Source organism: Macrobrachium nipponense, chromosome 6 (assembly GCF_015104395.2).
Source record: "Macrobrachium nipponense isolate FS-2020 chromosome 6, ASM1510439v2, whole genome shotgun sequence".
NCBI lineage: Eukaryota > Metazoa > Arthropoda > Malacostraca > Decapoda > Palaemonidae > Macrobrachium > Macrobrachium nipponense.
Genome location: NC_061108.1, coordinates 83,003,010 through 83,024,360, shown reverse-complemented (window position 1 = coordinate 83,024,360; position 21,351 = coordinate 83,003,010). Strand labels below are relative to the sequence as shown.

Sequence of the window (21,351 nt, the reverse complement as noted above, 5' to 3'; positions counted from 1 at the left end):
TGCCATCACAGCCACCGTACAAGAACTGTTTGCAAACTCCTGTACTGCGATCATAATGCCAGTAAGCTTGGAAGTTGGAGCAAGTTCCCTGATTGGTCTCAAGGAAGCAGTGTTCTGTGAAGGATAAAAATGCAATTAAGCATGGACGTCTTATTCCAATTCACACACACATTATATATATATATATATATATATATATATATATATATATATATGTATATATATATATCATGTATATATATATATGTAATAGCGTGGCACAGTGTCGTTATTCCAAAAGACAATAACTTAATAATACTTAAGAAAAAGGCACGAAACGGATAATAAGGAAGAAAAGGGAAAGGGAATACGATAATGATTTTTCTTAGCGAAGGGATTTTGTTACTCCAAACATTAGGCTTTTAGCCATTAGACATCTGGTTTTCATCTCCCCAAAAAGCCTCTGTCCGTACCAGCGATTAGTGACCAACAAGAGATTATGGTCGATGAGGGATATTGCCCAGGCATATTCGAGAAATTGGAAACTACTCTCATTAGCGCCTATGACTAATCGCCGTTCCCTTCGTGAACAGGTCAGAGAGAGCCATCTGGCATACGTTAAAAAGGAATTCTATGACCCGTTGTTAGAAAGAGGGAAGTACCAAATTCTTAAAAGCTCCACCCTCCCAAAGGTAGGCCTCTACTATCGACGAATCAAAAGCCATGAGTGTTGGTCATAAGACAGCCCAAAAGAAGTATCAACGAATGACCTATGAGGTTACCAAGGGATACGCCCCTAAGAAGCCAGGACATGAAGAAGGAGGCGTATACAAATTCACAGCCTACGAATTACTGTAGAAGACCTGACAGGAAGGCGGTCTCGTATGAAGTTAGTAGCCACTAAGACACAAAAAGTCTTTCAGAAAATGCCACACCCAGTCAGTATCCGAAAAATCCAAAGGCGGTGCTAAGGAGATTTCAACTGAACAAAAAGGCGAGACAGAGAGAGAGCAGGGAGAAAAGGAAGCAGAGAAAAAAGGGGAACAGAGAAGTCGAGAGAAGATAACGACAAAGAGGGGAACGAGGAGAACCAGTGGCGCAGCAACAGGCAGAGAAGAGGGAGAAAGACAGAAGAATCCCCAGAAGAAGAACAGGTGCAAAAGTGTGGTGTGCGAAGCAATCAAAGACAGTGAAAGTGACAATCAATACTCAGTAAATTTCCCTCGTGCCTATAGACTCGTAATTGCAACAAGTGCCAATTAAGTTTTATCAGTCCAAGAGCCCAGTAACTCAGAAGGTGGAAAAACCATTTGTAAGAATCCCTAACGAAGAATAAAACGTAATTTGTATGGATATATCAATTTAATTTCTCATCCAAAATTTGAACCCTTTTAACGAATCCCAGATTAAGAACATTGAGCAAGACAAGAAGAATTTATATAAGCCTAATTCCCCAAAGTACAGCCTCCACGGCGCACGTTACCTTAGATCTGTGCAAAGAAAGTAAGTACCGTCACAGAATTATTGGTGGCAGAGCGACGGGATACGATGAGATAAAGATTGATATAGTGACAAGATTAATTGATGTCGAGCGGTAAGGATAGGAAGAGACAAAAGAGACAGCAAAATGGTGATTAGCGACGTGATACGAAGACACGAATGACAGTTAAAAACAGCGGCAGCGAAACAGAATCAAAAGTTTAGCGTCGGCATAAGAGATTTCAATCCATTCACGCCACTCGAAAAAGAAGGTTCTCCTCTAAGACAGTTACCAGTGCTACCCCAAATACAAAGACAGTTACCGAGTCGTAACAATAAAAGCGCTCCAAAAAAAAAAGCCACCCACACTCCACGAAGAAAAACTCCACTCCGAAGAACAAGATCAGGCGTTTTACCAGAAGAACAAGATGTCGAAAGCATAAGGCAAATATATCAAGAGGAAAGAAAACAATCCCGAAAACGCATCCGTCAACGCAATCCTGCTCTGAGAGGAAAGAAGAGAGAGAGAGAGGTCCCCTTTCCCGAAGAGAAGAAGAGAGAGAGAGAGAGGGGAACCAACACATCATTCAACGCGCTGGTAGGCGAACGCAAGCTGTCAGACGTAAACCCGGATGCCGAAGGCGACGCAAGTTAAGTCCAAATAAAAGTCCCCACACTTACATAACATTAAACATTATTAAAAGTAAATTACGCAATTAACATTTCAGTTAGACAATTTCTGGTATTTCAAGATTAAAAGATTTTCACTCTGAACCTTTTTTTTGGCAACGAAACTCTACGATATTTCCTCATTTTACTAAATTATAACTAATCAGCTACTAAGACCTTTTCCCGAACATTTGTATTTACTAACCAATAACTTTAAATTTTAATTTGAATTTTGATTGTGTCATTTTATGTTATTTTTTGTGATTTTAGTTGTTTTTTGTGATTTCTTATACTTTGATTTTTTTTGTTTTAGTATTTGCTTTTTACTTGTTACATCGAATGAATGTTTACTTGTTTTTATTTTGTTTGTTTAGGATAACAAGGGTAATTCACGGGAGGTCTCTCGTTAGCGTACACTTTACGGTCAGTTTCAGTATCGTGTTACCAGTACTGTTAAGAGGGTTTTGTTGTTGTTTAAGAATCGCTTACCGGTAACGTAAGACTTTGAGAATATTTCTTGGGAAAATTCTTTTATTTTTTATGGTGATCGAATACTTTAGTAAAAATAATTTATTGTTATTATCATTTCCTTTCGGGATATTACTGTCATAACTTTGATACTTTTATGATACTCAGTACTTAAGAAAATTTCCATTAACGAGTCGATGGTCAAAGGGAGACCGACTCCTTATCAGAACGTAAGAACGCCTGTGCTCACGAGAAGTCAAACAAGGAAATTAACCATGCCGGAAGGTACACAGTCCGCGAATTCGAGCGCAGCAGTAATGGGAACACATAGGGACATGTGATTAATCACATAGCTAATTTTTGCGGAAGAAAGGATGGTCAGTTAGCTTGTAACTTAGAAAACTGGATAGAGCAAGTGGAGACACGCCTAGATAGCATAACGGGGACAGATAGAGAAAAGCTTATTGAAGCCAAGAGTTATCTTGATTTGGAAGCCGGAGGAGACTTAGAACGATACATCCACTCCGAGACTTACCGAGATCTTAAGAATTGGGAAGAATTGAAACGGTATTTCAGGAAGGTTTATTCCACAGTTGGTGAAAGAGATCCAGTTACTAGCTTGGCAAGGATAGTGCGTCAATTTAAGTTAGACGAAAGACGTTATCAAGAGTTTAGCTCTCAGTTGTATAACAATATGAATGAATGGGGTAACTTCATGGAAACCACAGGTTGGATAGAGGTAGAAGGAGGCAAGCAAAAAATGCTAATGAGTCATGTCAAAAAAATATTTAGACTAGCAATAATGATTGGAAGCCTGCCAACAGAAGTCATTGCAAGGATGACCCGTAAGTGGGAGACATCCGATGATGTAGCAGAGATTGAAGAGGAGGAAACAAAAATCCTAGGTAAAAGACCTGAAGGGAATCCTATATACAGACCTTTAGTCGCTATAGGACAACAGGAAAGAGGTCCAAATAGATCTAGGACACCATCTAGAAATCAGAATAAGATGCCAGGTAAATCTTCTCAAGGAGGATTTTCGACAGTCACGTGTTATAACTGTCAGAAGAGAGGACATTATGCCAGTGACTGCCGAGGGATGGCCTTCTGTCCTTTCCATAAGAGAATAGGACATAGTGCTCGAGAATGCAGGAATAAATTTGTTTCAACTCCTAGAGGTAGATCTCAGTCGAGAGGCAGAAGTAGAAACAATAGTCAATCTCCCCCAGCTTAGAGGAAATTGGGGATTCCGTCCCAAATAGATATGCTAATCAAACAGCAAGTATAGGGTATCAACCAGTTCAGTCAATGTCAGACGACGCAATGGGAAATTTTCTGCTTACTGGTACAATGGATCTTCCTCTATAACAGAGAGAACGTCAGGAATGTCAAGGCTAAGCCCAGCTACACAGGTTAGCAAAGTTGATGTAGGAAATGAATATAATTATAGACCATTATTTCCCGCACATGTCGGTCTAAAGAAACCTATTGTTACATTCTTTGATACAGGTAGTCCTAAGAATATAATGTCAGAAAAGGTGTATCGGTTGTATTTTTCTCACTTAAGTTTGAATCCAGCGGTAGATTGTAGAATCACAGACGTCCAGGGTAATGATATCCACGTAATTGGACAGTTAGATTTTCCATTTAGGCTAGGAAGAATTGCTCTAAGAGAAAATGTTCTGGTAGCCAGAGATATACAATTAGCTTTTGCTCATTTGCTGATAGGTTATCCAACTATGGCTAGACAAGGGATAAGCATTGATGCCCCTAGAGAACAACTAGTGATTAACAACGGTCGTGAGATTTCTAGAATACCAATATGCAAGTTAATTAAAAGAACCCAGACTACAGAGAATCCCACACTGAAAGGTATCTTAAAGAAGGATAAGACAGAGGGAAGATATCCAGAATGCATCACGAGTTCACAACAGATCATTAACCTCTTAGAATCAAATCAATGCACTTATTTAAAGTTAGAGAGGGAATTAAGACTTAAACCAGGAGAAAGTACGTGGGTAGAATGTACAGTAAATCCAATTTTTGAAGGGAAGGAAATTCTCACGCTTACTGAAAAGTCGCAAGTAAACGGAATACATTATTCTTCTAGTTTACACGAAGTCAGACAGGGCAAAATAGCGTTACAGATTACGAATAACAGAGGAGGAAAGGTTAAATTAACACCAGGTACAGAGATAGGCTTAAGCAGAAGTATACCCTCCCATACCTATCCGAGTTGTAGAACGGGAAACAGTAGCAGCAATTAGTAAGGGAAATGAAAATTATGCTCAGGACATAAAACTGAGAAGAGCTAAAATAGGATCTCATTTAAAGGACATTAAGGAAAACCATGTTAGAGAGGAATTCATAGGCTTACTGTGCGAATATCAGGATATAGTCGCTCTAGACGGCGACACGTTGGGAAATACACGCGAAATAACGCACAAGATAGACATTCCATCAAACACAAAGCCAATCTACATACCAGCCTACAGAGTAGCACATTCCCAGAAGGAGATCATTGAAAGAGAAGTACAAAGAATTAATAGGCAAGGAATAATAGAACCATCTAAATCCCCATGGTCTTTTCCACTTTTGCTAGTTCCTAAAGGGGACAAAACTTATAGAATAGTTGTGGATTTCAGAAAATTGAACCAAATTACTGAAAATGATCCTTATCCAATGCCGTCAATGCGAGATCTAATCGCCACTATAGGGTCCAAGAAGTACTTCACCACTATAGATTTATTGCAAGGATTCTTGCAAATCCCTCTAGACGAAGAAAGTAAATCTTTGACTGCTTTTTCCACTAGTAACGGCAGATACCAGTATGTAAGAATGCCATTTGGTCTAAAGTCAACGCCCGGTAACTTTGTAAGATTAATGGATAAAATTTTGGGCGATTTACTAGGCAAGGACGTACACTGTTACATAGATGATTTGGTAATAGCAACAGACACTATAGAGGAACACATAGACTTAGTCAGAGAAGTCCTAAAGAGATTAAGAAAAGCCAACCTGAAGCTTAAATTAAAGAAGAGTAACTTCCTTAAAAGGAAAATAGACTACCTTGGGCATACTCTAAGTGAAAAGGGCGTAGAAGTAAACGACGAAAAGATTAAGGCAATTAAGGAATATCCTACACCTCAGTGCAAGAAGGACGTAAAGTCATTCTTAGGTTTAGCAGGTTTTTACCGCAAGTTCATAGGGAACTTTGCAGTCATATCAGCTCCACTAACTGAACTTTTAAAGGAACACGTATCATTTACATGGACAGACAAGCAGCAAGAAGCATTTGATGAATTGAAGGAAAGATTAACACATCCCCCAGTACTTAGCTTCCCAGACTTTGGCAAAGAATTCTTTTTAGCCACGGACGCAAGCCACATTGGTATAGGAGCATGTTTAATGCAAAGACAAGATAATAAGTATAATGCGATAGCTTATTACAGTAGGAAATTGAAGCCCTCAGAAGTGAACTACTCTGTAACAGACCTCGAGTCTCTAGCTATTATAGACGCTTTAAAGCATTTCAGATATATCATTTTTGGTTACAAGATAACCGTGTTCACGGATCATTCAGCCGCAGTAGAAATGCTAAAGAACCCTAATTTTTCTGGACGAAGAGCCCGTTGGTTCATGACAGCCCAAGATTATGATATACAGGTGAAATATGTCCCTGGGAAGACGAATAAGGTAGCAGATGCATTATCAAGATATGTGTCACAAGGTGATAGTATAAATATGATAAGTCAAGAAGAAGAAAAGAATGAAACAATGTGCAATGACGTAAATGTACTCACCATGCATTATACAGAGGAGCTTTCCCGGCAAAATTTCATAAAAGAACAAGAAAGAGATGAAGATATAAGGGAACTGTTCAAATACGTTAGAAACGAAAGAAAACACAGCCAACAAGAATTAACCGAACTAGGTAGGAAGGTTGGATGTCCCACAGATGCACTAACGGACATAGATGGCGTATTAATTTGGATGTGTCACGAATATGACCCATTTGGTCAATTTCTAGGTGTACTGCACAAAAGATTAGTACCTAAGAGTCTAAGAAACAAGGTCATTGAGCTAATGCACGACGATGACATGAGAGCTCACCCAGGAAGGGATGAGACAATTAGATTAATCCAAAGAACTTTCCATTGGAAGGGAATTCACAAAGATGTTAGTAATTATGTGAAGAGCTGCAATACATGCAACAGCTACAAGGGAAGAACAGACAAGGAAGTGCCACTAGGGAAATATCCTATCCCACAGACTCCTTTCGAAAGAGTATCTATTGATCTTATCACTAATCTTCATACCACGAGTAAAGGGAATAAGAATATACTAGTATGTATCGACGCGCTCACGAGATATACAGAGTTGGTACCACTAACTAGTAAAAGTGCCAAGGATTGTGCAACCGCACTCTTCGATAAGCTATTTTGCAGATATTCTGCCCCACAGCTCATTATCTCTGATAATGGGACCGAGTTCAACAACTCATTAGTTCAAGAAATTTGCAACGCCTTTAAGGTAGAAAAGGTAGCGATACAGCCGTATCACCCAGCTAGCAATGGCTTGGTAGAAAGGAATAACAGAAAGGTTTTAGATGTATTACGTCACACGGTAGGACAGGACCCTGACTGGGACGTCAATTTACCTTTAGTCCAATTATCATTAAATGCAAGGCATCATACGAGTACTCGAGCAACTCCCATAAAAGCTTTGATGGGATATGAACCCAGATTACCTTATGCATGGCTGAATCAGCCAATACAGCCTAATTACTCTGAAGATATCATGAAGATAAGAATCGGAAACTTTAAAGTAATCCACAAGCAATTGCACAAGAATCTAGAAGAAGCCCAGCAGAATATGATAGAGAAGCATCAAGAAGGATTAAGGCCTGTAGACTACAAGAAAGGGGATGAAGTCTATATTAAGAAGGAAGTAAGAAGTGGTATTAATTATAAGTTAGCCACAAAATTCACAGGACCATACAAGGTCGTAGACGTACAAGAAACTAAGATAAAGGTTAAGAAAATGAATAACCAAATGCCTTCCACATATGCTGAATCATTAGAAGAAGAAGAATTTTGGATAAACAAGGACAAGGTCAAGAGAACCAAAGAAGTTGAAGAATCCGAAATGACAGAGACGTCAGAAGAAATTCCAGAAGAAGGAACTAGATATAACCTAAGAAATAGAAGAGTCACTTTTCAGTGAAACAGAAGAACAAACCCATTAATTCATCCAATTATTCCCATGTATTTATTTGATTTCGTTATTGCTAAGTTTACCTTCATCGGTCGACTTAGGAATAATCTTTTATTGTTACAATTCTTACTTTAATTAGTCGGTTTGTAGCAAGAATTTTTGAGTTACGTGCACTAACTTCAAATTTATTTTGACTTGAAGGGAATTATTTGGGTATGTAAGAAACGATTCAATGCGCAGTATAAGAATTTCAAGACGTATATGAAGTTTAACCGTTCCATAAGAACATTCTTAGAAGTAAAAGAATAAATAAGACGGGTTAAGATAGACACTAAGAGATTTTAAGATAAGAGAATTCGTTTCAGAAATGACTAAGATTTTGAAGGGGTAATTAATACACTTACTTTGTTCAATCCATAGACGTTGATTGATGAAAACTTACTAATAAGATATTAATCGATGAAGACTCACTAACAAGAAGTTAATTGATGAAGACTCATTAACAAGAAGTAGTTGTTGCAAACTTACTAACAAGATATTGATTGGTGAAAACTTACTAATTGTTGTCACAGTAGAAGAAACCTACAAGTATTAACCACTAACCGGTTCCTTTAACCGAGTTGCCAATTTTGTTTTAGTATCAAGCAGTGAAGTTATATTGTTTAATGTACAAGGATACTCAGAAATTACAGTAAGAATGTCCAATGAAATTTTGCATAAACACAATACACGATCTCAGTAGGAAGTCAAGGACACACTTGTTATTGCATACAAATACACAAGGATATTTTCTCCCAGGACTTGTCTCCAAACAACAGGTCGCAGCAAACAAGAAGCCATCAAGTGTCGTCAATGAAAAACGAAATTTATTTTTCCATAAAGAAAGACGATATCCACCTAGATAGAATAGGACTGAGGACTGAACCAATCATGTACTGTAAACTTGGATAGTTACCATTATTTTTTGCTTCTACCATGCATTTATATAACTTATGACTTAAGGGCTTATGTATGTTTAACTTTCAGTTTTCTTGTTTTTTGGTGATTTATTTTGTTTGCATTCAGTTTCCTGTTTCTTAATGTGATTTACTCATATTTGAATTCAGTTTGATGATTCTTTTAATATTACTTAATCAAGTACTTGTTCATATTCATATTCAGTTTTTACGTTTCTCTGAATGTTACTTGCTCAAGAATTTATTCATGTTTACATTCAATTTTGATTGTTGCCCTTAACGTTACTTAATCAAGGATTTGCTCATGTTTACATTCACTTTTGATGTTTTTTGAGTTAAAGTTTCAATATGATTTCCAAGAAGCATAAGTTAGGAGTCCTCTTGTAGGTATAATATTTGCTTCAGCTTAGATAACGCTGTCGGAGTCAGCGAGGTAGCGGGCCGAGACTGTAATAGCGTGGCACAGTGTCGTTATTCCAAAAGACAATAACTTAATAATACTTAAGAAAAAGGCACGAAACGGATAATAAGGAAGAAAAGGGAAAGGGAATACGATAATGATTTTTCTTAGCGAAGGGATTTTGTTACTCCAAACATTAGGCTTTTAGCCATTAGACATCTGGTTTTCATCTCCCCAAAAAGCCTCTGTCCGTACCAGCGATTAGTGACCAACAAGAGATTATGGTCGATGAGGGATATTGCCCAGGCATATTCGAGAAATTGGAAACTACTCTCATTAGCGCCTATGACTAATCGCCGTTCCCTTCGTGAACAGGTCAGAGAGAGCCATCTGGCATACGTTAAAAAGGAATTCTATGACCCGTTGTTAGAAAGAGGGAAGTACCAAATTCTTAAAAGCTCCACCCTCCCAAAGGTAGGCCTCTACTATCGACGAATCAAAAGCCATGAGTGTTGGTCATAAGACAGCCCAAAAGAAGTATCAACGAATGACCTATGAGGTTACCAAGGGATACGCCCCTAAGAAGCCAGGACATGAAGAAGGAGGCGTATACAAATTCACAGCCTACGAATTACTGTAGAAGACCTGACAGGAAGGCGGTCTCGTATGAAGTTAGTAGCCACTAAGACACAAAAAGTCTTTCAGAAAATGCCACACCCAGTCAGTATCCGAAAAATCCAAAGGCGGTGCTAAGGAGATTTCAACTGAACAAAAAGGCGAGACAGAGAGAGAGCAGGGAGAAAAGGAAGCAGAGAAAAAAGGGGAACAGAGAAGTCGAGAGAAGATAACGACAAAGAGGGGAACGAGGAGAACCAGTGGCGCAGCAACAGGCAGAGAAGAGGGAGAAAGACAGAAGAATCCCCAGAAGAAGAACAGGTGCAAAAGTGTGGTGTGCGAAGCAATCAAAGACAGTGAAAGTGACAATCAATACTCAGTAAATTTCCCTCGTGCCTATAGACTCGTAATTGCAACAAGTGCCAATTAAGTTTTATCAGTCCAAGAGCCCAGTAACTCAGAAGGTGGAAAAACCATTTGTAAGAATCCCTAACGAAGAATAAAACGTAATTTGTATGGATATATCAATTTAATTTCTCATCCAAAATTTGAACCCTTTTAACGAATCCCAGATTAAGAACATTGAGCAAGACAAGAAGAATTTATATAAGCCTAATTCCCCAAAGTACAGCCTCCACGGCGCACGTTACCTTAGATCTGTGCAAAGAAAGTAAGTACCGTCACATATATATATATATATATATATATATATATATATATATATATTATACACATGTATATATATATATATATATATATATATATATATATATATAATATATATATATATATATATATATATATATACAGTAGACCACCATACTTGCAGGGGATGTGTACCACACCCCCCCAAATAATCTCAAATCTGCGAATACTTAAAACTCCTCTAAAAACGCTTAGAACTGCCTATTCTGGTAGTTAAAACACAAAAAAACCTTAAAATATGCTTAAACAGAGTGATTTAATCATGAAAATTATAAGAAAATACAGTGAATAGAAAAATCCAGAGACAGGCGGGTCGACCGTGTATATATATACATATATATATATATGTATGTAGTTAAGTAACTTTTTACCCCAGAAACTAAGGAAATTACAGACTAACCTGTGTTGAACTCTTCTACATCTGTCACAATTCCTCTTCGACTCCAGCAGAAGTTCCGGCATTCACGAAGGGTTGCAAAGTTGTTGCCGTTACCCCCGCATCCACCATAGACAAATGACTTGCATTCATTGGTCGTGATGTCGAAGAACCATCGCTCCTCATGGTCTGTGCAGTCACCTGCATCACTTGGTAGGAGGCAAACATCATCATCCCTCTCTGTCATTTTCAAGTAGAAGATGAAAGTGATTCTTAATACCGTGCATAATGTAATGCTTTAACCAATATGTTTACTTGCAATCATGCACATAAGCATATACTATTTACATTTTATAAAAATATAAACACATGCAATATATATGCATAAATATTCAATGAATATATTGGATAAAACTGTATTGCACAAAACTCATTACTAGATGGTGATGTGATTGTATCTGGCACTATCAAAATATTGATATGATAAGGAATTTTTCATTCTATTTCACAATGATCGATAACCACTTTAATAAATTTCCTACAATATGACGACACCACCATCACCACTAAAAAGGTGTGTGAGTGTGTGAAGGATAATGATTAAGTGGAACATCATTAAGTAGGTTACGCCATAAATCTGCTGATTCTTGGGTTTCATTGTGACTTACTGTCACTCAAACCACACTCCTTTGGTGTATGTACTGCAAATTTCAGTGTAATACTTGGTTCGTGTAATTAATTGGGGGCGGTGTGTGTGTGTGTGTGTGTGTGTGTGTGTGTGTGTGTGTGTGTGTGTGTGTGTGTGTGTTGGTGTTGAGTCTCTTTCAGCTTAGATTATACTGGTTGAATTCTTTTGTACCAAGCTTGTATCCTTCATGTGCCCACTAATAGTCACCACTGGTTACACGTTGGCAGTTTCCTCCATTTATGGTTTCTTACTCATCTCAGTCATGGCTAGACCTGTCGTTGCTTAGCCTTACCAACTGAGAGACCTGTGTCGTTGCCTAGTAGTCATTCATCACTGTTTAACCTCATTAACTGGAGAACAGAGTTGTGCAGAGAATATCCATTTTAACCAAAATAAAACAATTCAAGCCCTAATGTAAATACCACACTATCTTCATTTTGACCGATGCTGCCTTTTTAGGTGTATGAATAGGTGATACTGTGGTAGTTATATGCATATGGGGGCTATCCTGATTCAACTGTTAAAGAATGAGCATACAGAGGCGTGTGTTGGTTTGTATAACTGGCTCCTTCTCCACTTATTTAAAAATCTATTAATGAAATGCATTGTAAAAAAGGTAAGTCAACTTTACTTTGATCAAGAATTAAGATTTCCAAATGCTTATGACTAGAATTTATATGCAGGTTTGTTAATTCTGAAAACATTTAATTAATAAATGCTGTAATATTTGTCTTTAAAAACTTGACGATTCCGTGGGAACGGTCTTTGATTTGGAAGTGAGACATAGCACACACAGGTTTCCCAGTACAAAATTTATATCTTGCCTGTTTATTAATGAATAAAATTACACTGATGCATTCTTATATTTCTAACTAGTATATAATTATGAAATATTTTACATTTGTCTTTATGAATGATTGTGTTATCAAAATCATCTGTACTATATAGGCATCTGGGCCACAAAAGCAGGTATGATTTTTCCCACTCTGTACATAACGGATTTACATAGAGGATAACTCCAGTTTTGTCATTCTTTTGGTTGGTGGAATCACTTCAGCAAAAGCTTGGAGCTGCGACCAGGTCCTTAGTCCTGCTCCTCATATCTTCATGAAATTTCCTTTAATTTTGCCCCTTCCAATTATATATATTGGTTGTATTTTATGTAGGATTTACTTAATTGTTAGAATTAACAATCTTAATATACTTCTATGACTTGACTAGTTCTCTCTTGCCCTTATTTTCTAGTTTTAATTTTTATTCTAAATAGCATCTTTTATTATACATCTATACCTATTATCTATAATACGCACACACACATACTCATACACACACACACACAGACACACACACGCACATATATATATATATATATATATATATATATTATATAGATATATATATATATATATATATATATATGTGTGTGTGTGTGTGTGTGTGTGTGTGTGTGTGTGTGTGTGTGTGTGTGTGTGAAGGAATTACTTAATTGTTAGAATTAACAATCTTACTATACTTCTATGCCTTGATTAGTTCTCTCTTGGCCTTATTTTCTGGTTTTAATTTTTATTCTAAACAGCATCTTTCATTATACATCTATACCTATCATCTATAATACACACACACACATACACACATACATATATAATATATATATATACCCTATATATACATACAGTATATAAACATACACATATGTGTATGTGTGTGTGCTATCAAAATATATAGCATTAAAAACAAAATATTCATGATATATCTTACAATCTAATTGTTAATAATCTATTCAGAGAAAAAAATTCCACAACGGGACAAATCTTAAAGTACATAATGATAATAATTTACGGTACTCAAACCTTGATAGCGCAGACAAAACATTTTTTGTAGCACTAACTTGAAACTTACCCATGCATTATCCTAAAAGATTACATACACCAAATACTCTGAGCTACAGCTCTAAAAAACGTTTATCAAATGCTGATACAGTTCACAATGCTCCATTTGCAAAGCTGTTCAATAAACTGAAAACTTCAAAACTACTAACTAGCATATTTTACCATCCAAAAACAAAAGCTAGTAACATCCATATACATACCTTGGGTATTGCAATCTATTGAGGCAATGAATTCAATATGCTAAGCTAAAAAAAACTATGTAAAGCTTCTTGATACATTATGCTACAAACAACAACATACCTTGTGGTAGTAACTTTAAATCAAAAGCTTTTCATTTCTTGAAAAAAAACTCCCACAAATGAACGCAATGAAGAAAACTATCCAGTATGCTAGTTTAGTCCAAGGTCCATGCAATAAGGATAATGTAATAATTTCTGAATAAGAGCGGTCCCTGGTCGTTTGTTCTGAGGTTCAAACTCTTTATGTACTACCATTTTCCCCCTATACTTTAAACAAAGCCAACCTATGTCAGGATGCAGGGTGAGGTGTCTTGCTCTGAGGTTCGGGACAGTGCATAAATTCCCTAGGGTCAGCAGGGCTTGCAGTCCCAACTCTGTGTTATATCTTAGGCATTTCTTAATGGCACGAGTACACCACTTTACTTTATAAACAAATGAATTATAGATCTTCACAGCGTTCGTAAAATTATTAAAATGAGTAATTTGGTTAATTAATGTAGTTAAACAGCTTTTAGAAATTATAAAATGGTTAAAATGAAAGATTGATTCTCATCAGTCATCTTTATGACACTTTAGTTGTTGTCGGAATACGCTATAGGAAAAATGATAAAATACTAATGCCAACAAAAGGAGTACAGCATTCTTTCATTTACCTAACCTTAGAAAAATACTGTTGCTGCAGTTTTTTATATTAGTATTTGTGAAGTCTCTCGCTGTAAATAAAAAAAATTTGAAATGACTTAAAAATCACTGACTCAATCCCCATGGTTTACCTTTAGAAATACACTTCCCTAGTGCTAAATGAATCATTATTGTTATTTAATAGACCTGGATGTTCCTTTTTCATTAATGATGGTCATCAATAATTACAGTAAGGGGTGCATCCTGATGAAGAATAATGTTTAACTAAATATGTCGGAACAACTTGTGGACAATCCTTTCTGGAAGAACATATGGATTCTCACACCCCATAAGCAGCACCTTTCTACGTGAACAAATGCTTCAACTTGTGAAGCAACCTCCCATTTCCAAAACTTTTACTGTTTGTTAAAAATGGCAAAAAAGACATTAGCAAAATTACCTCTTTCCTCCCCTGGACACGTCGCTTCACACTCTCCTCGCGAGATAAATCTGTTAGTATTACCATCACAACCAGTATAATAGAAAGGCATGCATCGCTCCTCTGCCGAGTCATAATACCAACGGGGTAGGGTCTCATCACAGAGACCAGAAGCCTTTGGAAGCGTGCACAAATCTGCTAGGTCCATCACCACGAAGAAAGAGATTAGTGAGAAGAAAAAGCATTTGGAGAGCAAACAATGTTTAGGAAAAAGACATTCTTTCTATCTAGATATTAATTTGAGACTAAGCGTAGATTATGCCAAGACACCGTAAACAGACTAACGTTAAGATGAAAGGTTGGGCTAAAATCAGTCACTCTGCATTAATAATATGTTATTACATTTAAAAGCCAAAGAATACCAGCATGCTCTAGCTCCCACGAAATCCACAATAATTTATTAGTCCGATGTTAGATATCTCTTGTCACTAATAACGCTGGAGATGAACAAATTAATAACACAAATTTCCTTAAGCCATCTCAAGATTATCATTAAAAAAAAAAAAAATACAACTGAACTCTTTAACTTCTGCTGACAGATATTTCCCTTCACAGAAAAAGTTCGGTTTTTACAATTTTTTGCTTTTTAGAATGACGGATAAGGGACGGTAAACCTGTAAGTGTAATATATAGTACTTGAAAGAAACAATAGACACAAATATTCTTGAAATATCCATGAAATATGAAGCCAAATAATTTTGATATAACTATTTTATGTTTTAAAAGTTAATATACATTACACACTGTCCAAAAAGGGGAAAAATTAGGAATTAGTCATCCAACCACTTTGTTATATCACTATCAAAGAGAAAAACTACCCACAAATTATCCCAGAGGTATAATAATTTTATTGTCACTTCCTATATTGCGGAAATGTAAAAAATCGTCTAAGACACTGAATTGCCTTCATTTTGTTTGTATATTTCGCATAATGTTTTATAGAACAAATGCAATGGAGCAGACGAAATGAAAGCTAAAGATCAAGGAATTAAATGAAATAAAAATAATTTGGAGATCTACACTTGTTCGTTCAGAGTTGTGACGGAGGTTCACAACTAGTGAATACGTATTTGAATGCTCTGATTGTACTACATCTGATATATGCATATTAATACTTACTGATATTCTTGGCTTATTAAGTGTTACAAAACACTTCAAAGATGAACACTCCATCATATGAAAATATGAATGTCTATAGTAGTAACTCTTAGAACTGTGGGTCTCCACATACGTACTCTTTAAAGTAAATTAAACGTCTGTGTGATAAATGTACTTTGTCAATAGTTAATGATAACTGGAAGTCTTCACATATATTAAATCTAGTTACGGGTCTTGTCAAAAGCAAAAACTACTGTGAGTATACTACAGCTTGCCTATAAGCTACTGGAAGAAAACGTCTTCCACTCTATTTCCATCAAAGAGCTCTTCAGCAAGAGTGACGGGCAACAGAAGATCAACCCATGTGACATTGCAAAATAACAGAAAATGCATTTGAAAATTACATTTATGAAAATCAAGCAAAACTGCTTTCTTTTCTTGTTCAAAATTCACTGATTTCGGATGCCGGTTGACAGCCTTCTGCTCATGAATCAATAATGCCTTGAAAGCCATCCCATACTGCAAAGTCAAAGAAATCTGAAGCTTCTGCCCAATGGCAAAGTAACCCTTATTTCCATAGGGCAATATAAATCTGTTCTATTTTAATTCTACAAATGCACTTACATTTAACATTAACCACTTCAATGATTTTTTAATGGGCCAGAGAGGTATATTGAAGTTAAATATAATTCACAAATATTTTGCACGGTTAAAATGTTTACATGTTCACTAACACTTCACAAGCTATCTCACAATATTACAGTAATGACTCAATTGTTGCAATAATGTACTAGATTTTTGTGGTTAAATACAATTATTTCACAATTTTTGAACTACTGAAGCCACCAACCAAGAGAGATTCATTATATATACATATGCAACATTTGCATAGTGAAATGAGAGCCACTATAGAATAATGCATTTTCTCCATTAGTTAACAATACGTATATGGTCAGGATAAAAGGGGACAAAAACATTGGCAGTTTGAGATGGTTCACTTCCGGAATGTTAAACTTAAAACACCTGTTCAAACGTGTTTTTACACTTTCTTAAAAGTAACATAAACGCTACAATTACACCACTTCTCAAAAGATCTTTCGTTTGTTTGCTTATCTTATACAGAGCTCTTTGAAGGAATTGAGGGTGTAGTTTTTTATTTGAACAGAAAATTCAAACCGCTGTAAAGTTGCTATCAATTAGCGTAAACTATCAAGTTCTACCTATGGCTACTTAAACTTTCACGAACCAGATCTACAATGTGCTCAGTTTATTTCATGAGGCAATTCAAAATAGTTCTAATCCTCCATCAATCATATCTACAAAATTAGGTTCTTGACTATTAAGAAGAAATTTGCATGTGTTATGCCATTGTTATCTGAGAATTAAATTTTCAATAAGAATTACGATATTGTCTTTAGAGTAATGAATTCTATTTGACAGTTAAGTTATAAAGAAGAGAAATTATAGTAATTTTCTTCATAACAATGTTATTGCAACTTGCGTCACCTTCATTAAGAACTACTATTGTATGAGTCATTGACATGTCTGCAAAAGTATAAAATATACATAGCTTTAGTTGCTTTAATAGCGACATCATTACTTTACTTTCTGAACATGTTTTGCGAAGCTAAAAAGAAATCAATGGAGGATTGCTTATTCATTTACATCATACATGACTCAAAGAGCTACCATCTCCTGACCTTTGGACTGCCCTCTTATACACCGCTGCATGCATTCATTTTCAGTGAGGTAGTTGTTGCCATTGCCCTTGCAGCCTCCAAAAGTAAACTGAGAACATCTGTCCATTGTCTGATCATAGTGCCATCTTGTGTAGTTCCCCCGACAGGGTCCAGGCATCACCTCCAGAAGGCAGACGTCTGCAGGTACGCACGCCAACATTGGCAACACCACCACCAGTTTCATTTCACTATGAAGCATTATACATAAATGGATTCCAGCTGCTGAGCCTCTCCATTCATTATCTTTGAAGCTTTCAAATGTTAGACTCATCTTCTAAAAAGCTTGATAAAACATGAATGAGCTGGCAAAATATTAATGTATTAAGAGGTGCTTTTAGTCTGGCTGGCTAGTTAGTTTCCACTCTGTGAAATGTAGATCCATAAACTACTCATTATTCACTGTAACTATGTCAATTTCTAAGGCAAGAAATGTACCTCATCACTGATTAGTAATTAGACATTTAACTTTCACCAAAGGTACTGATATTTGAAGGTACATGTGAGAATTATATGAGAAATTGTTAGAGAACAGTGTCACCAGGAGCTCCCAAAGTTAACAGAAGGTACCGATAAAGAGGCCATGCTCTGCTTTATGATGATAATGATGAAAAAATTAGGCTGCTTTAATAACGGCGGGGCATGCTTGTTTATGAGGAAGTGATTCATGCACTTCAAAACATTTTGAGCATCAGAAATGCTTCCAAGATAAAGGACATGAGTTACCAAAATATATAATCATCACTGTATTATTTAACAAATATTAAGCAATGGGAAAATCCCAGACACGGTTTTTCTCATTCTGGCAAAAAAGGGGAATGAAACTGAAAACCGATTTTTCAAATAACCACCAAACTTGAAAAAATAATATTAATTTGACAAAGGAAACATCAAAACTTACAAGAAAGGAGTTCATTGAAACATTAAGAATGCATTAAAAACCATCCCAATGTTTAAACAACTCTATGTCTGTCATGGAATTCAACTGTGCAATAAAAATGATGCAGTAGTCAATAATGTTCTTTATAAAAAAAAGTGTTAGTGAAATGATGTCTTGCACAGACAAAAGTTATTGTGCCAGTTAGTATTTGTTTGTTCCAAGGAATAACAGCTACATAAAGATCAAAAGACCCTCGATTATATTCCTACTAGAAAAGCAAAATCATATTACCTACATGAAGTTAACCAACTAAGTTTATTGTTGTATCTGCGGAGCATTTCTCATGTCAACATCAACGAGGCAAAAATAAATTCACTTCAGATTGAAGCCTGTAGAATCTCTCACGATTTACAGCTCTCCTCATTTTCTTTCATTTAGTAATGAATGCCTGTGAATCGTAAAATATTCAGAGCAGCACACAGCATTCTTTTGCCTTCTCTTAACGCCTGCCACTGTCTGGCTCGAAATCAAGTTGCAAAAAACACATACGTGTACAAAATAATTTACCTGTCTTCTGTGGTATGACACAAGTCTCCTCACATTTCTCTTTCGAGGTGTAACGATTATTGTTGCCGAGACATCCTCCGTAAATGAATGGTTTGCAGGTTCCACTTTCTGAATCGTGATACCAGGCTGGGACTGAGCTGGAGCAAGGCCCTTCCACACGTGGTAGATGACATGATTCTTAAAAAAATAAAATCACTAATTAGAATGACGTATAGTACATCTTTGATCATTATAATGGCTAAACAGTAAAATGCATTTTCTATCTAATTTCAATAATCTCTCCATCTACATTTACAGAATCATTATTTCTTCAATGCAAAGTCATTTATAAATGATTTTAAGCATAAAACCTTGAACATCTAGGAAACAAGATCTTGACACTCATGTTTTGTAAAATTGCAATAACTCTGACAAATACATCATAGGGCTTTACTACTGTCCTCCTCAAGTGAAGGTCATAGCAATATCAAATATTACCCATTTGAGCCTCCTAGTGAAACATTCGCATTAGTATTTGTATCGCATGCCTGAGGTATCTTGGCATTATAAACTCTTGCAAAGTTTCAGTTTATGTACAAAAATTACTTGAAGTATACTTGACAGCAAAATGAACTTTATGATCCTTAGCAAGTAAGACTATTAGTGAATGACATAAAATTATAACGAGAACTTTATCTATAAATTTTACATTTAAAACACAGCTTCAATGTGCTTGCTGGGAACTTGGAATGTTGGCTCAATAACTCATCCTTTTTGAAATAACTGACTTAAAATGTGTAGGGAACAGTTTTTGTCACAGTTCAATATAACTATTTATTCACTAAGAATGATATTTGTCAATCATTAACCAACCCTTATCTTTCAAGAAGCCATAAAAAAAATTCACAACATTCAGTTTGAGTCTGATGTATCTTTTTGGCCACTCTCAGTACCTTGTTACATAACAGCATGCAAAATGAGTAGTAAAACACCAATGAAGTGAAAATAAATTAACTTGAGAGCGATTTAAACAATAAGGCATCAATTTCCAAGTACACAACTAAACAAGCCCCACCCAAAAAACATTTCCAATTACGTAAGTAATAATTAAATTACACTAGCATTAAATTGTACATAGAATTTCAGTAGCTGTAAGTAATTTGTAACATGAAGCATAAAAATGTTCCTCATACGGGTATGGTTGTATATTTCTAGCAAAATAACGTAATTTAAATGCCCAAAAACACACTCACCCATGCCCTCTGGTTCTACACAGGCAGCATTGCAGTCCTCCTGCGTTTCAAATCTATTGAGATTGCCCTCACAACCTCCATACCAAAATCGCGTGCAGCCTCCATACTCCATATCAAAGAACCATTTGACTGTGAAATTGCCGCACGACCCACGATCCTTTTCATAACCACAAACTTCTGTAGATGCAAAATTCTTACTTGAATATGGAAAACTGTATTCAGGGTTCAGTAAATGTATCAAGTGGTTAAAAGTACTGAAATAGTCAATGTCAGATATAAAAACGGTAAGAAGTGATTGAAAATGGTACAAAAGTAACGTAAATGTTGCACGAATAAATTGGCAAATAATTTAGAAAATGAATTTAGGAGGAATCATAAGGTACACCGAACGGCAGTTCATCAATGACTGAAACTTGCCTCCGGGAATGACAGGAACTTCGTCTTGACAGCCATCAAAGAATTTCCCGGTGGCAGAAGTCTTCCCGTCAGGGCAACATCCAAATTCGGATGATTCGCAGCCACATCCTTCCCTGTTTGGCCCCTTGGCTGGTGTTCGACCGTCATAGCAGCAGCCAAAGTCAGTGTAATCGCAACCGCATCCTGGAATGTCAGACAAGAAGTTTGCTTCAACGTCAGCACAAATTTTATATACTGTCAACTGCATTGAAGTTGCATATACAGTACAGTACTTTATGGAACAATAGTACATATCAAAACATGGAAGTGTTTAGTATTACCTAGGAAAAACTACTGAATTACCTTTGCCACCAGGTCCTTGTGCAATGGTGATACCATCAGGACAGCATCCATGGGGATAGGTGCTGCATTCACATCCAGTAAAGTTTTCCCCGGCAGCAGGAGTGTGATTGTCAGGACAGCAACCATATGGGGTATACTCGCATCCACATCCAGCGAAATTGGCTCCTCTGGCCACTGTGTCATTGTCTGGACAGCAACCAAAAGCACTGAATGCACAGCCACAACCTGTTCATGAAATTCACGTTGTTATTAATTTCAATGAAATAAATTGCTTACCAC

At 36.4% G+C, this 21,351-nt stretch overlaps 1 protein-coding gene across 7 annotated transcripts in view; it reads right to left on the bottom strand.

The window, feature by feature from the left end:
- LOC135216681 (papilin-like) overlaps nt 1-21,351 on the bottom strand; it is a 382,576-nt gene that overhangs the window by 24,327 nt on the left and 336,898 nt on the right. For 6 of the 7 annotated variants that reach the window (XM_064252077.1, XM_064252084.1, XM_064252080.1 and 3 more), the window contains 8 exons: nt 21,073-21,297; nt 20,731-20,913; nt 20,314-20,490; nt 19,082-19,258; nt 17,599-17,775; nt 14,762-14,935; nt 10,889-11,104; nt 1-114 (listed from right to left, as the gene is read on the bottom strand). The exon at nt 1-114 is cut by the window's left edge and continues 57 nt beyond it. In XM_064252077.1, the coding sequence (XP_064108147.1) occupies nt 1-114; nt 10,889-11,104; nt 14,762-14,935; nt 17,599-17,775; nt 19,082-19,258; nt 20,314-20,490; nt 20,731-20,913; nt 21,073-21,297 (1,443 nt within the window). The remainder of the gene's footprint in view (nt 115-10,888; nt 11,105-14,761; nt 14,936-17,598; nt 17,776-19,081; nt 19,259-20,313; nt 20,491-20,730; nt 20,914-21,072; nt 21,298-21,351) is intronic. The other variant, XM_064252082.1, reaches the window with a different exon arrangement.